This window comes from Oncorhynchus gorbuscha, linkage group LG06, assembly GCF_021184085.1.
Source record: "Oncorhynchus gorbuscha isolate QuinsamMale2020 ecotype Even-year linkage group LG06, OgorEven_v1.0, whole genome shotgun sequence".
Taxonomy (NCBI): Eukaryota; Metazoa; Chordata; class Actinopteri; order Salmoniformes; family Salmonidae; genus Oncorhynchus; species Oncorhynchus gorbuscha.
Window position 1 is genome coordinate 82,941,358 of NC_060178.1, and position 17,977 is coordinate 82,959,334.

At 41.7% G+C, this 17,977-nt stretch overlaps 1 protein-coding gene across 3 annotated transcripts in view; it reads left to right on the forward strand.

The window, feature by feature from the left end:
* The window catches only part of LOC124038420 (ribosomal protein S6 kinase alpha-2-like), a 55,079-nt gene that overhangs the window by 13,266 nt on the left and 23,836 nt on the right, over window positions 1-17,977 (forward strand). For all 3 annotated transcript variants that reach the window (XM_046354281.1, XM_046354279.1, XM_046354280.1), the window contains 4 exons: window positions 11,485-11,601; window positions 11,694-11,775; window positions 12,630-12,710; window positions 13,685-13,764. In XM_046354281.1, coding sequence (XP_046210237.1) covers window positions 11,485-11,601; window positions 11,694-11,775; window positions 12,630-12,710; window positions 13,685-13,764 — 360 coding nt within the window. The remainder of the gene's footprint in view (window positions 1-11,484; window positions 11,602-11,693; window positions 11,776-12,629; window positions 12,711-13,684; window positions 13,765-17,977) is intronic.

Genomic DNA, 17,977 nt, shown 5'->3' on the forward strand with positions numbered 1-17,977 from the left:
GACCTCCGGGTCTAAAGGGAATGCAACCCCGTGAATTGAGGATATGGTATCGCATACCCCCTGCCAGAAACCGTGTAGTTTTGAACACTGCCAAGTGGAATGGAGGAATGTTCCTTCATCTGAGCCACATCTAAAACATAGGGAGGAGATATCTGGGTTGAACCTGTGCAGTCTAGATGGGGTGATATAGAGCTGAAGGAGGAAATTAAACTGGATCAGTCTGTAACAGGAGTTCAATGTGGATGTAACCCCATCCCTGCATAGGTCACTCCATAGATCCTCATCAAGATCAATACCCAGATCTCTCTCCCATCTAAGTTGGGGTTTATCTAGCCCAGGCAGTGTTAGTCCTGACATAAGAGCATTGTAAACACGGGAAATGGTCTTGAACAGTGGTTGGTCTGCGTCCCTTGAGTCATCCTAATAAAGTTTCGTAGTTGTAGTTAGCTAAAGAGGTCCCTGTTAGGCAAGTGGTATTTCTGTTTCAGCAGATCAAAAGACATAAGAACTCTCTCCTCGTAACAATGTTCCAGAAGAGTGATCCCCTTATCAGACCATGGTCTAAAGTTACTATTCTGGAAAAACATAGGGATCAATCTATTGTTCCATAAAGGGGTTTTAGGGGAAAGGAATCCCCCTCGTCCGAACAGCAGTTTGCACCATGCCAGGACAGAATGTATGATTAAAGGGTTGTCTGTGATGGTTTTTATAGATTTTCTGTCCCATTTGTAAAACAGATCTGCTCCAGTGTCATCATTTACCTCAAGCTTTTCAATGTTCAACCATGAGGGAGAGGGACCATTGTCAAACCTCTGAGCCAGAAACCTAGACTGTGCAGCCCAGTAGTACATTCTAAAATTGGGGAGGTTTAAGCGCCCTTGACTGTAATCAAGGGTCAGTTTATCCAGGCCAACCCTAGGGGTTTTGCCGTGCCAGATAAACCGTCTGGTCAGCTTGTCGAGAGAGGAAAAAAATGCTGCGGGAACAGGGATAGGGAGAGATTGAAACAGATATAGAAACCTGGGCAGGACATTCATTTTAATTACATTGATTCTACCCAGTAGAGTGAGAGGTAAGTCCATCCATTTACAAAGGTCAACCTCCACCTTTTGCAACAAACTGGCCAGATTGAGTTTATAGAGGTTGTTCAGATTACCATCCACCATTATGCCCAAATATGTGAAGCCCATAGGTGACCATCCTAAAAGGAAACTTGTGCTTGATGGTATGATGGTCAAAGACAGACAACGGTAAGATTTCGCTTTTATCAAGATTGACCTTATATCCAGAGAAAGAACTATAACACTGTAGTAGGATCTGCAAGTGAGAGAGGGAGTGTTCTGGGTTTGTTAGGAATAAGATAAGGTCGTCCGCAAAGAGTGATAATTTATGGGTATGGGGGCCCACCTCAAAGCCATGTATGTCAGGGCACGTTCTAATAGCCTCAGCCAACGGTTCGATGGCGAGGGCAAAGAGGTGGGGGCTAATTGGGCAACCTTGTCTGTTCCCCCTATAAAGAGGGAAAGAGGAGGAAGTAATCCCATTGGTAGCAATCCTAGCTTTAGGAGATTTGTAGAGTGATTTTATCAAATTTACAAACACGGTACCTAAACCGAACTTTTCCAAGACGCGAAAGAGGTATGGCCATTCAACCCTATCAAAGGCCTTTTCAGCGTCGAGGGAGACTGCGACACCAGGTATTTTGTTTTTGTTAGCAAGGTGAATTATATCAAAGAACCTTCTGAGATTATTGGAGGACAATCTATTAATTATGAAGCCAGTCTGATCTGGGTTGACCAACAGGGGAAGACATGACTCCAGTCTCTTAGATAGCATCTTGGTGACCAGTTTACAATCTGTGTTAAGGAGAGAGATTGGTCTATAGGAGGCGCACTTTAGTGGGTTTTTCCCTTTCTTGTGGATTACAGTAATTACTGCAGTTTTCTTCTCTGGCTTTTTTAAGTACCTCCATAAGGTAGGGGACCAACATCTCCCTACATTCTTTATAGAACTCTGGAGGGAAGCCATCCTCCCCAGGAGATTTATTAGAAGGTAAGGATTTAATGGCCTCCAACAATTCAGGGACTGAGAAGTGTTCACTCAGGCGCTCGCTGTCTTCCCCTGACAGGCATGGGAGGTTGAGAGAGGAGAGAAAGGAGTCTATCTCTGATAGATCATCGCTTGATTGGGAAGTGTAGAGGTCTTCATGGTATTTCTTAAAAGTATTATTAATTTCAGTAGGGTCGAAAGATATCTCTTTAGTGAGAGTTTCTATGGCATTAATTGTCCTCTTACTTTCCTCTGCTTTCAGTTGCCATGCCAATACTTTGTGAGCGTTCTCTCCAAGCTCATAATAATGCTGTTTTGATTTAGTGATGGCCCTTTCAGCTTGATATGTGTTCAGAATATTATATTTAAGTTTTTTATTTACCAAAATTCTGTATAGATCTTTAGTCGGGCCTCTTTGGTAGGTTTTCTCTAGCTCGAAGATTTCAGATTCAAGAGCACTCATTTCCGCACCATGTTTTTTCTTCAGCCCTTTAGTATAGGAAATAATCTGTCCCCTCAGGTAGGCCTTCAATGTGTCCCAAAGAATGAAGCTGTCAGGAGCAGAGGGTTTGTTTGTCAAAGTAAAAATATTGATCTGCTCTTTGATGAATGCACAACATTCAGGTTGCTTTAGAAGTGTAGAATTTAGTCTCCATCTATATGCTCCATTTACCTTGGTTGGAATGGAGATTGATAATACCAGAGGAGAATGGTCACTAAGCAATCTGGGGAGATACTTGACATCTAACACTCTATGAAACAGTTGTGTCGAAAGTAAAAAGTTATCTATGCTTGTGTGGGTGTGAATAAAAAGAGTAGTCCCTATCCTGTGGGTGCAACTGTCTCCAGATGTCTAGTAAATTGAGATCTTTCACGAATGACATGGTGAGCTTGCCGGCTTTGGTAAGAAGTGAGGGTTTATCAGAAGACCTATCAAGAACTCCTATCTAAGCAAAAATTAAAATCTCCTCCAACCAGTAGCCATCCTGGTGGTGCTTGAGCAACCTGAAGGAAGACATTCTGAATAAACATATGGTCATCTAAGTTAGGAGCATAAATATTCAATAGGGTCCAAGACTCTGAAAACATATGCCCCTGCACCAAAACAAACCTGCCAGAGGGATCAGAGATGGTGTTGTTGACGCAGAAGGGGATGTGTCTACTTATCAAAATTGCAGTTCCTCTTGCTTTGGAGTTAAAAGAGGATGCAAAAACTTGTCCTACCCATTCCCTCTTCAATTTCTTGTGTTCACTGGCTGTAAGATGTGTTTCTTGTAAAAACACAATGTCAGCCTTTAATTTCTTAAGGTATGTATAGACTCTTTTCCTTTTAATCGGGCTGTTAAGACCTTTTACGTTGAATGTGACATATTTGAGTGGATTAAGCATAGGTTGGGTTTCAAATATGTAACTGAATAGAAATCTATCATATGCAGATAATTAGGAAACGTTTCAACTTTGGTTTGAGCACAAAAGTGACCTGTGTGTCTCTTTAGGGAGGAAACAATAAACATAGAAAAAAGGAAGACAAAAATAATAAAAATCCCACCCACCCCGATTGTCAGACTAGAACAACAGTCCCAACAATCAAACATGAATACACTTGTAGAGATACGTTGCTGCTCGCTTTCCATCTTGCTCTTACTAGCTAAACCTTGGCGTAAACTAAAACCTGCGAGCTCTCTAAATTGAAAACAAATGTTGTGAATAGATATTTATGGCTGAATATTTACTGCCCACGGTAAGAGCTGCTTGAGTCACTTTACGAAAGATTAACATAAATGAGGGGAGAGTGAAGGAGTGAAGGAAAATCAGCCAACAAGTGTTCAGCATATGTGGGACCTTGGACTGTTGGAAAAGCATTCCTCATGAAACTGGTTGAGAGAATTCCAAGAGTGCAAATCTGTCATCAAGGCAAAGGGTGACTACTTTGATGAATCTCAAATATAAAATATGTTTAACACGTTTTTGCTTACTACATGATTCCATATGTGTTATTTCATAGTTTTGATGTCTTCACTATTGCTGGAACTATTGCTGGCATTGGGGACCCCTGCCCTAAATGTATTCAGTACTTGGTCTTATTGCAACTGTTACTGAGATGCATAGGAGGCTGCTTAGGGAAGGACGGCTCATAATGGCTGAACGGAGCGAATGGACTGGCATCAAGCACATGGAAACCATGTTTGATGTATTTGATACAATTCCGCTACAGCCATTACCACGAGTCTGTTCTCCCAAATTAAGGTGCACATGATTAAGAATAACCTAAAATAAGCCTAATGCGGGCTAGATTTGGTGTAGCTATTATATTTTAAGAGATTAAACATTTTTAAGAACCCATATTTGTTTTTACGTGGCAATCTGCGATTGCTTAATTATTTATTTTTTATGTATGCTGCTTATATTGATTTTTGAAGAATACAACTTTTTTTGCTTATTGAGCTTAGTTTAACAGTTTAACACAATCAGAACCCAAAATATAAACTTGTTTTACTCCATTGTTTGTAAACAATCTAATTGTAAACAAACATTGTATAGCTTCAAAACATGGTTAAAATTATTGTATTGATCAAATGGATGGTCAGTCTATGAATTTGAGAGAGGTTACATTTCTCCAGCCCCATCAGTAAGCTGTTTACCCACAACGGTGGCCGGATGAGTGCTTTATTGTTTGAACTGCAGATTGACCCTTTCAAATGATTTAATTCTTTATTAGATTTGGACTGAAATATTTAAGCATGAACCCAAGATCTGAAATGTATTCTCTAGGCCTAGTTTTACAATTGTAAGTTTTGGGGGAATGGGAATTGGAACAGTAGACGAACATGTCAAACCCAACCACTACACAGGTGATTGCAATCTTCACCTTTTTCTTCTCCACATGGCAAAGCTACCTGGGCATGGCACTGTTCAGCAGCTGTGGTGCTGAATCGACGATTAGTCTTTTGTCCATTCAAAATGTCAAATTGATCGCAACGCTATCCATGGTGCTGAATGCTGTGCGATGGTTAAAGGCGCAAGGTATTAGTTGGAATGCCTTCTAAAGTGGTGGAACCACAGATATCCTATTAAATTACTATGTGTGGAACTCTGTACGATACAAAACTATATATTACACTGTCTACAAAACATTAAGAACATCTGCTCTTTCCATGACAGACTGACCAGGTGAATCCAGGTGAAAGCCATGATCCCTTATTGATGTCACTTGTTAAATCCACTTCACTTCAGTGTACATGAAGGGGAGGAGACAGGCTAACAAAGGATTTTTAACCTCTACGGTATCGGTGTCCCTATACCTGGACGGTTGTTGCTAACGTGCTCTGTGACTAGAATGACGTTTTAAGTAACAGCCATCTTTCCAGGACATATGCATTTTTATATGTGCAGAATGCTTAAATTCTTGTTAATTTAACTTTACTGTCTAATTTTACAGTAGCTATTACAGTGAAAAAAGACCATTCTAATTGTTTGAGGAGAGTGCACAGCAAACTTTTATCACAGCAACTGTTTTGATATATTCACCTCTGAAGGTAAATCATCTACTTACATTCAGTAATCTTGCTCTGATTTGTCATCCTAGGGATCCCAGACACAAAATGTAAGCTTTGTTTGATAAAATCAATTTTTATTTTAAAATGTAGGAACTGACTTCTACACTTTTCCTTTCAAATGGTATCAAGAATATGGATATCCTTGTTTCAGGTCCTGATCTACAGGCAGTTAGATTTGGGTATGTCATTTTAGGTGAACTTTTTTTTTAAAGGCCTTTTTTCCTTTTTTGAGGTTTTAAGCCTTGAAACAATTGAGACATGGATTGAGAATGGGCAAGACAAAATATTTAAGTGTCTTTGAACGGGGTATGGTAGTAGGTGCCAGGTGCACCGGCCAGGCGCACCCAACGCTGCTGGGTTTTTAACACTCAACAGTTTCTCATGTATATCAAGAATGGTCCACCACCCATAGGACATCCAGCCAATTTGACATAACTGTGGGAAGCATTGGATTTAACATGGGCCAGCATCCCTGTGGAACGCTTTCAACACCTTGTAGAGGCCATGCCCCGACAAATTGAGGCTGTTACCCTACTCGCAACATATTTCTCTGTATAGCATGCACCTCAATTACCTCGACTAACCTGTGCCCCCACACGTTGACTCTGTGTACCAGTACTGTCCTGTATATAGCCTTGTTACTGTTATTTTATTGTTGCTTTTAATTATTTTTTATTTTTCTATTTAAAAAAAAGTATCTATCTTAACACAATTGTTTCTTAACTGCATTGTTGGTTAAGGGCTTGTAAAGTAAGCATTTCACTGTTGTATTCGGTGCAAATGTTTTCAGACTTGTTGGGCTCAAAGTGTTAGTGAATGGTACTGTCTATATGAACATTGCTGGGGAGTTATAGACATGTCACTGCTTGTGACTGTTTTGTCTTCCAGAATGCTGTGTGCAGTTATCAGTAGAAATCACATTCACTTTGTCGTCTCTTTGTAATCCTTCCTGAGTGTCTCATAGCAAGATGTTCAGACAGACCAGCCTCTCTGAGATGATATGTAGTCATCATGTACCAAACCCCAATCCCTTCACCAGGAAACAGACATTCACATCACACACTGGACATAGGGGATTTGATATTACATGCTAGACGTAGGGGATTTAATATTGCACGCTAGACGTAGGAGATTTAATATTGCACGCTAGACGTAGGGGATTTGATATTGCACGCTAGACATAGGGGATTTAGTATTGCATGCTAGAAGTAGGGGATTTAGTATTGACGCTAGACGTAGGGGATTTAGTATTGACGCTAGACGTAGGGGATTTAGTATTGCACGCTAGATGTAGGGGATTTAGTATTGCACGCTAGACGTAGGGGATTTAATATTGCACGCTAGACGTAGGGGATTTAGTATTGCACGCTAGACGTAGGGGATTTAGTATTGCACAATTGACGTAGGGGATTTAGTATTGACGCTAGACGTAGGGGATTTAGTATTGCACGCTAGACGTAGGGGATTTAGTATTGCACGCTAGACGTAGGGGATTTAATATTGCACGCTAGACGTAGGGGATTTAGTATTGCACGCTAGACGTAGGGGATTTAGTATTGCACAATTGACGTAGGAGATTTAATATTGCACACTAGACGTAGGAGATTTAATATTGCACGCTAGACGTAGGGGATTTGATATTGCACGCTAGACGTAGGGGATTTAATATTGCACGTTAGACGTAGGGGATTTAGTATTGCATGCTAGAAGTAGGGGATTTAGTATTGCACGCTAGATGTAGGGGATTTAGTATTGCACGCTAGACGTAGGGGATTTAGTATTGACGCTAGACGTAGGGGATTTAGTATTGACGCTAGACGTAGGGGATTTAGTATTGACGCTAGACGTAGGGGATTTAGTATTGGACGCTAGACGTAGGGGATTTAGTATTGCACGCTAGACGTAGGGGATTTAGTATTGCACGCTAGACGTAGGGGATTTAGTATTGCACGCTAGACGTAGGGGATTTAGTATTGCACGCTAGACGTAGGGGATTTAGTATTGCACGCTAGACGTAGGGGATTTAGTATTGCACGCTAGACGTAGGGGATTTAGTATTGCACGCTAGACGTAGGGGATTTAGTATTGCACAATTGACGTAGGGGATTTAATATTGCACATCTGCAATACACTGAGGCATGCTAAGCATGATTAACATAATGCATACAAATACATATATGGAAACCATTTTCAAAACAATATCTGCTGGATTTAGATATCTGAGCACTTGTGACGATGGGGTATTTTACTCCATGATTGCCTCTTGAGTTATTCTGTCTGTGTCATTAATCTCACGAGACCATGATGCTGTTTTGCATCGCAAAGTGATTTTCATTATGTTGTTGTTGTCATTAATACTTTATTTGGATGAAGACAAACCCTTATGGGAGTTAGGTATAGTTTACCCAAGACCATGAAATGAAGGGTAGTTTTCTTGAGGGAGAATCTTGTACTAAGTCAGGTAGACTCATCAGACAGATGGCAGTCAATCAGACCATTGGTATGTTTGTTATTGTTTATCTAAATCCCTGTTTGACTGCTTTATGCCATGATACTGAGATTATTAAGGGGAGAGATAAACTGCTGTGGTAACATTTAACTCAATTCCTACTTTGACTTGGAAAGTACAGTATACTGTAGGTCATCAGCCTTTACAAACGACATGCACGGAATTCATGATGATGATGGTTTGGAATAGTAAACTGGTATAGCTGCTATCAGAGTTGACAGTATAACTACCAAGCTACCATTAGGATGCATAAACATGAAGTCATGGTCAAATAGCTGAAAGGCCCATGCAGGAATCATACCCAAAATTATTGTATTGGCAAGCACCATTTTCCAACCGAGTGAGACATTTTGTCAAGTTGACTTTTTCAATCAAAGAGATTATCTTGAAATACACACCATCAACAGATGTTGACCCAGATAACAAATCTTGGTGTTCAGAATACACTACGCATGTCCTCTGTCATCCATGTTTATTAGTAAAGAGTAATATTTGGACAAGGGTTGTTTTATTATTTTGATTCAATAAGATAATCTGCACTGGTGTCTTTTTAAAAAGACTGATTTAACAACAGACTGATTGGGTACTGTGAAAATCTACTAGTACTACCAAGTAGACTCCCTCTACAGGTAAATGTTTTCTTTTCCATTCCAGTATTTTAGAATAATGTGAAAGGCTGTTAAGAGGAACTGAGCTAAATCCATTCTCGCTTTCTTTCTGATGTGTAGTAGTGTTTTTACTTTTTTATTCCCCACAGACTTAACATTTAGTTTGATCTTTAGGATAATAAAGCAATTCTCTGTAATCTAAAATGGTATAGTTTTCTTCCAATTACTCTATTTAAAAAAAGTCCTCGTTTGGAAAACAAAACTGATGCTTTAACTAAACTCAGCAAAAAATAAAGTCCTCACTGTCAACCTCGTTTATTTTCAGCAAACTTAACATGTGTAAATATTTGGATGAACAAAACAAGATTCAACAACTGAGACATACACTGAACAAGTTCCACAGACATGTGACTAACAGAAATTGAATAATGTGTCCCTGAACAAAATCAAAAGTAACAGTCATTATTTGGTTTGGCCACCAGCTGCATCTCCTCTTCATGGACAGCACCATATTTACCAGGTCTTGCTGTGAGATGTTACCCCACTCTTCCACCAAGGCACCTGTAAGTTCCCGGACATTTGGAATAGTAAACCTATTGGACCTAGCCCTCACCCTCCGATCCAACAGGTCCCAGACGTGCTCAATGGGATTGAGATCTGGGCTCTTCGCTGGCCATGGCAGAACACTGACATGCCTGTCTTGCAGGAAATCACGCACAGAGAGAGCAGTATGGCTGGTGGCATTGTCATGCTGGAGGGTCAAGTCAGGATGAGCCTGCAGGAAGGGTACCACATGAGGGAGGAGGGTGTCTTCCCTGTAACGCACAGCGGTGAGATTGCCTGCAATGACAACAAGCTCAGTCCGATGATGCTGTGACACACCGCCCCAGACCATGATGGACCCTCCACCTCCAAATCGATCCTGCTCCAGAGTACAGGCCATGGTGTAATGCTCATTCCTTCGACGATAAACGTGAATCCGACCATCACCCCTGGTGAGAGAGAACCCAGGCTCGTCAGTGAAGAGCACTTTTTGCCAGTCCTGTCTGGTCCATTCCTGTCTGGTTTGTGCCCATAGGCTACATTGTTGCCTGTGATGTCTGGTGAGGACCTGCCCTACAACAGGTCTATAAGCCCTCAGTCCAGTCTCTCTCAGCCTATTGAGGACAGTGTGAACACTGATGGAGGGATTGTGCGTTTCTGGTGTAACTCGGGCAGTTGTTGCTGCCATCCTGTACCTGAACCGCGGGTGTGATGTTCGGATGTACTGATCCTGTGAAGGGGATGTTACACGTGGTCTGCCACTGCGATCAGCTGTCCGTCCTGTCTCCCTGTAGCGCTGTCTTAGGCGTCTCACCATACGGACATTTTAATGTATTGCCCTGGCCACATCTGCAGTCCTCATGCCTCCTTGCAGAATGCCTAAGACTTGTTCACACAGATGAGCAAGGACGCTGGCATCTTTCTTTTGGTGTTTTTCAGAGTCAGTAGAAAGGCCTCTTTAGTGTCCTAAGTTTTACCTACCGTCTGTAAGCTGTTAGTGTCTTAACAACCGTTCCACAGGTGCATGTTCATTAATTGTTTATGGTTCATTGAACAAGCATGGGAAACAGTGTTTAAACACTTTACAATGAAGTTCTGTGAAGATATTTGGATTTTTACGAATTATCTTTGAAAGACCAAGTCCTGAAAAAGGGATGTTTATTTTTTTGCACAGTTTAGTATTAATGGATGGTGTACCGGTTACTGTGGAGGCTCACTGTTTGTACAAGGCATCATGACTCATTTCTTTGTTAACTTTTAGACAGCGGACTGTTGCCGTGTTAGAGGTTTGGAAATATAAAAAGCCCATGGGACCTTGGATAGCTACAGAGCATTTGTAATCCCATTGTTTGATTTATTTGCCTTTATTTTCTAGAGCCCCTACAGAGGCCATCCTTAACCCATTGATTCTTCAGCTACATGATACATGATTTTCTTCCTATTCAATGCTGTGTTCAACATGATAAAGTGAAGGAGAAGTAGGTTAACGTAAACCATAAGGGACAAATCAGCATCCTTTTTATTTCATCCCAATTATATATTGTATGCAAAGGGTTATGTAACTGTTTGTTGTACTTGTATGTATTGAGTGAGATAAACAGGTTTAACCATGTTCTCTGCTTAGTCAGCGTGGCAGATTCTGCATCAATCAGCGACGGTCAGGGCAGGACTCTCACATGCCTGGTCGGCATATTTCAGAGGCACGTCATGATGACAGCATTAATAGCCGGAGTGTTCCCTTTTAAGATCTCCCGTTTGGCAGCCACATAGCCCCACTCAAGCAAAACATGGCCACACTAATCTCCCCTGATAAGAGGGGAACAGGATGGACTACTGGCAGGTTCTGTAGCCAAGGTCACACTCTGACTGTTAGCCTACAACATCTGTTTCAAATCCTCCTATTGTCACCAGTTAACATGGCGATTGAAGATACTAAGGGCAAAAAGTGTAATAGCAATGTGCATGTTCTATCCTTCGATGTAATAATGCTGAGTTTCCTCTGACACTTGTATACTCATGATACTAGCTGTAACATCTCAATTCATGATTATGTTGAGTAGTCTCCGTTTGCACTGATCAAATTTGACTTCTCTAGGTTGGACATCTGACTAAATCCCCCTCTCTGGCCCTCCCTGTGTCTCTGGAATGACATGGGTGTTCTTGGTATTCCTATAATCACGTGATTGATTTGATATGAGGGCCATCTGTTTCCCTGCAGGACGATGGCATCCTGAAAGAGATCGACATCAGCCAGCACACCAAAGAGGGCTTTGAAAAGGCAGACCCCTCCCAGTTTGAGCTGCTGAAAGTGCTAGGCCAAGGCTCCTATGGAAAGGTAAACATATAGCTACCTGAATTAAGGTGTTCACATCTATGCATTCGTCACATTTCCCCTACTGTTCAATCTGATATTAATCTCCTCCATAGGTGTTCCTGGTGAGAAAAATCAAAGGTTCTGACAGAGGACAGCTTTATGCCATGAAAGTATTAAGGAAAGCAACGCTAAAAGGTACTTATTCTGATACTTTCGAAGAGTGGTATGTTTTTCATCGGACCAATCTTACTAAGAGCATAATATTATTACAGTAAACGGACATGATATGGGTATGATTTAATTCCCTATCCAGCCAAACTGGTTTTCCGGCATAAGTAATAAAATATATATTCATTTATTTTTATTTTTTTACATCTCACGTTTCCTATACTCATCAAATCTCAGTCAAAAACATCTTACGTTTCCTGTACTCAACAAATCTCAGTCAAACGCTTTACATTAAAAAAAAATCTGCTCTGGATAATGAAATGCAGCCTTTTGGCCCTGTCTCAGGAAATGGAGATGATGTTCTCCTTGCTTACATAATACAGGCACAGCTGCAGGAATGTCCTCTGCAAAGCAGAGAGCCATTGCAAGAGGAAGCTGGCATTATATTCTGCATTGCAGCACAGGTGCTTGAGGGGATTATGATTTTGATTATTATTGATAACGAAGTAGCTGACCTCCATTTCTCAGGTGACATAGGGAGAAGGCTTAGGTAATGCAGATAGATGAGCATAATGCAGCAAGTCATTGCATTAGCTCACTCTGTCTCGATTATGCGATGACATACCCAATGCACTGATTAGGTAAGTGGCTGACTAGTGAGGGAGAACTTCCATATGCATGGTTGAGTGGTTTACAGATTTTCATAGTATCAACAGTTTTGACAATATAGAAATTCATACCTGAGGTATTTTATACAGTATCGTCGGATACCGGCCCAACTCTAATGGATTGTATATGTATAGCTTTTGTCCACATCTGTTCAGTTCTACAAGTATCTTAATTCATTACCACCATTTTGATAAGTTTTGTCTGTTTTTCAGTTCGGGATCGGGTGCGGTCCAAAATGGAGAGAGACATTCTGGCTGAAGTCAACCACCCCTTCATAGTCAAACTCCATTATGGTGAGCGTATTTCCCAAGTGCCGTCTTTCTCATCCATGTAACCATGTTCTGACTGGCACACATACATACATACAACAAACATTGAGACATGAAAACCCTCTTGTTAAGACAGCCAAATAATTATGTGATGAGATTGTCTTTAGCCAGCAGTTGTTGGAATGGTTCTGCCTTTAGGCAGCAGGCAGAAACACATTGTGATATCAAATGGAGTAGGTTCTTGCATTGAATAACTCTCCAAGCGTTTTATAAGGCTTGGCACATCCCTCTAAACATTTCAGTGACGTCTGGAGCCCTTCAGACAGCGTAAGCCATCACTCCATCTCAAAGCACCTTACCTCCTTATTTATTAGCATGCTCTGAGTATTGCCACAGCAGCCCCAGGCAAACGGATGCACTCAACAAAGCAGATGATAGGAATACACGAGAAGACCATAATATCAAAATTATACCAGGAAAAAAAGGTTTGCCTTGACATGTACCTTTTAAGGAGAGCCGGATTACTGAACGGGCATATAGGGCACATGCCCCGGGGCACCCCGAACTCCAGGTGGTACCCAACCAAATTGATTTAATTTGGGTTGTGGGCCCCCTGGTTGTGGGCCCCCCAGATAGCATATGATAGCTAAATGTGTAGAATTGCATGAAATTGGCTTCAAATCTGCCAAATCGTCTCTGAGCCTCATTGTCATTTTTTACATTTGATTTATTTAACTTTTATTTAACTAGGCAAGTCATTTAAGAACAAATTCTTATTTACAATGATGGCCTACCCCAGTCAAACCCGGACGACACTGGGCCAATTGTGCGCCACCCTATGGGACTCCCAATCATTGCCAGATGTGATACAGCCTGGAATCGAACCATGAACTGTAGTGACGCCTCTTGCACTTTGGAGTGTTTTCATTTTATTGCATGTCATGAGTGAAGGAGAATATGTATTTTGCGTGACCATTTATGTTGTTTTTATGGCCCAGCCTTTCAGACAGAGGGGAAGCTGTATCTGATTCTAGACTTCCTCAGAGGGGGAGACCTCTTCACACGGCTTTCTAAAGAGGTCAGTCATCATGTTACTCACTGTGATGGCTTACTGCTCATTCACTGTTTTATTAATACATTCAAACACCACATGCATAACTTTAAAAAATGTATACTTTTATTTCCAATCATTTCTTTTCTTGGTACAGATGTCCCTTTTTGATTGAATAGGTACAGTATATTTCGAGGCATTCTCAATTTGCGTGATATTTTTTATTTATTGGTCAACTCAACAGCAATTGGTAATTTGGCTTATAAAGTAAAAACCCTCCCAAGTAAAAACCCTTCCAATGCGTTATTTTTATGTCATGACCCTTGAACTATCTCTTTAGATTTGTTTGCCTTTATTGACAACAGCAACAAACAAACACATTCCAAAAGAGCTGTAGATGAATGGCATTCTGTCCTCATGAAAATCTGTTTTGATGACCAATTGTATGTTCAATGCCGAGCTATTAATGGATCTTTGACACTTCTTAGTAGTACACTGATTCATCATGCCACTTTGGGGCCCATCACTGTGCAGCACAATGACCAATCTATAACTGCCTCTGTGCCACCACCATAGCTCGCTTTCCTGTGAAGTGATTTCAGAGCTTGAGCCAAGTAGGACTTTCATTCATCACAGGTGCGCATTACAAAGCTTCAGGACTCATTCTGTGACTAAAAATAGGTCCGTCCTCCCCACTGACTCAATCGATATGTATAAACACCCTGCCATTGATCAGACCCCATCAGGAATAGGTCCCTATATTACAAATGTTCATTCCTAATTGGTTTGGCTTTAATCTTGTACTTCAGCATCTCTGAATGTCCATGCATTCATAGTGAGTTGAAATAAGTAGGCTACTTCAGTAATAAAGTGTAGCTCTTTCAAGTACTCACTTCCAATTACCAGCACAGGTTTCTTTCAAACCACAGACATAATGGCTTGTGTGGTATGTCTAGCATGGGCTTTCGATGCAAACATTTAAGTGCTCACTGTCAATGAACAGCCCAGACCTCATCAGTCAGATTACAATATATCTTTCTTTTCATTGATTAATTACTCCTGAATCCAAGTAACTAACCCAGGGTTGGGGGGGGAATGATTATTTTGGGTTAAATAACACTCCGGGTCACATTTGAACATCTAAAACTAGATAGAAATGATGTAGAAATGATTGTCAAATCACTGCCCTTTATCTGGCCTGCAAAATTATTTTGGCCAAAAATCGTTCCCCAAAAAACTGTGGCCCCCTTTCGAAATCCCAATGTGGCCCTCGAGTCAAAATTATTCCCCACCCCTTCAATAGCCTGTATTGTAATACTGCTATTATGAAGAAATTATAGATAACGACTCAATTTATGAAACCATTGACTCAGAGTTCCTTTGGGACATTCAGCTAACAACTGCAGATTGTTTCATCACACCATACATTTTAAAAACTCATTAATTGGCAATACGCCAAGCTATGTGGATTGCAATAGTTTGTGTTTGTAACGAACAATGATCATATTTAACATGCTAGTTGACTCCATGATGAACTAATATGCATGTAACATATACAGTGCATTCGGAAGGTATTCAGACCCCTTGACTTTTTCTACATTTTGTTATATTCCAGCCTCGAGTCTTCTTGGGTATGATGGTACAAGCTTGACACACCTGTATTTGGGGAGTTTCTCCCATTCTTCTGTACAGATACTCTCAAGCTCTGTCAGGTTGGATGGGGAGCGTCTCTCCAGAGATGTTCGATTGGGTTCAAGGCGGGCTCTGGCTGGGCCACTCAAGGACATTCAGAGACTTGTCTCAAAGTCCCTCATCACTGTCAAACGCTCCCTGAAACACTTCTGCGAGCAGGCCTTTCTAATCGACCTGGCCGGGGTAACCTGGAATGACATTGACCTCATCCCGTCAGTAGATGATGCCTGGCTATTCTTTAAAAGTGCCTTCCTCACCATCTTAAATAAGCATGCACCTCTCAAAAAATGTAGAACTAGGAATAGATATAGTCCTTGGTTCACGCAATACCTGTCTGCCCTTGACCAGCACAAAAACATCCTGTGGCGTTCTGCATTAGCATCAAATAGCCCCCGTGATATGCAACTTTTCAGGGAAGTTAGGAACAAATATACACAGGCAGTTAGAAAAGCTAAGGCAAGCTTTTTCAAACAGAAATTTGCATCCTGTAGTACTAACTCAAAAAAAGTTATAGGACACCTCCTGGAGAATAAGAGCACCTCCTCCCAGCTGCCCACTGCTCTGGGGCTAGGAAACACTGTCACTACTGATAAATCCACAATAATTGAGAATTTCAAAAAGCATTTCTCTACGGCTGGCCATGCTTTCCACATGGCTACCCCTACCCCGGTCAACTGCCCAGCACCCTCCACAGCAACCCGGCAAAGCCCCCACCATTTCTCCTTTACCAAATCCAGATAGCCGATGTTCTGAAAGAGCTGCAAAATCTGGACCCCTACAAATGAGCCGGGCTAGACAATCTGGACCCTCTCTTTCTAAAATTATCTGCCGAAATTGTTGCAACCCCTATTACTAGCCTGTTCAACCTCTCTTTCGTATCGTCTGAGATTCCCAAAGATTGGAAAGCTGCCGCGGTCATCCACCTCTTCAAAGGGGGTGACACTCTAGACCCAAACTGCTACAGACCTATATCTATCCTACCCTGTCTTTCTAAGGTCTTCGAAAGCCAAGTTAACAAACAGATTACTGACCATTTCGAATCCCACCATACCTTCTCTGCTATGCAATCTGGTTTCAGAGCTGGTCATGGGTGCACCTCAGCCACACTCAAGGTTCTAAACGACATCATAACCGCCATCGATAAGAGACATTACTGTGCAGCCATATTCATTGGCCAAGGCTTTCGACTCTGTCAATCACAACATTCTTATTGGCAGACTCGACAGCCTTGGTTTCTCAAATGATTGCCTCACCTGGTTTACCAACTACTTCTCTGATAGAGTTCAGTGTGTCAAATCGGAGGGCCTGTTGTCTGGACCTCTGACAGTCTCTATGGGTGTGCCACAGGGTTCAATTCTCGGGCCGACTGTCTTTTCTGTATACATCAATGATGTTGCTCTTGCTGCTGGTGATTCTCTGATCCACCTCTACGCAGACGACAACATTCTGTATACTTCTGGCCCCGCCTTGGACACTGTGTTAACTAACCTCCAGACGAGCTTCAATGCCATACAACTCTCCTTCCGTGGCCTCCAACTGCTCTTAAACGCAAGTAAAACTAAATGCATGCTTTTCAATCGATCGCTGCCCGCACTTGCTCGCCCGTCCAGCATCACTACTCTGGACGGCTCTGACTTAGAATACGTGGACAACTACAAATACCTGGGTGTCTGGTTAGACTGTAAACTCTCCTTCCAGACTCACATTAAGCATCTTCAATCCAAAATTAAATCTAGAATCGGCTTCCTATATCGCAACAAAGCATCCTTCACTCATGCTGCCAAACATACCCTCGTAAAACTGACCATCCTACCGATCCTCGACTTCGGTGATGTCATCTATAAAATAGCCTCCAACACTCTGCATCCAGTTTGTTGAGTAGTCTATCACAGTGCCATCCGTTTTTCACCAAAGCCCCATACACTACCCACCATTGTGACCTTTACGCTCTCGTTGGTTGGCCCTCGCTTCACACTTGTCGCCAAACCCACTGGCTACAGGTTATCTACAAGTCTCTACTAGGTAAAGCCCCGCCTTATCTCAGCTCACTGGTCACCATAGCAGCACCCACTCGTAGCACTCGCTCCAGCAGGTATATCTCACTGGTCACCCCCAAAACAATTCCTCCTTTGGTCGTCTTTCCTTCCAGTTCTCTGCTGCCCATGACTGGAACGAATTGCAAAACTCTTTGAAGCTGGAGACTCACAACTCCCTCACTAGCTTTAAGCACCAGCTGTCAGAGTGGTTTACAGATCACTGCACCTTTACTTAGCCTGTCTGGAAACAGCTCATCTATCTACCTACCTCATCCCCATACTGGTATTTATTTATTTATTTTGCTCCTTTGCACCCCAGTATCTCTACCTGCACATTAATCTTCTGCCGATCTACCATTCCAGTGTTTAATTGCTATATTGTAATTACTTCGCCACCGTGGCCTATTTATTTCCTTAACCTCTTCGAGATAGGGGCCGCTTTTTTAATTTTTGGATAAAAAGTTCCCGTTTTAAACAAGATATTTTGCCACGAAAAGATGCTCGACTATGCA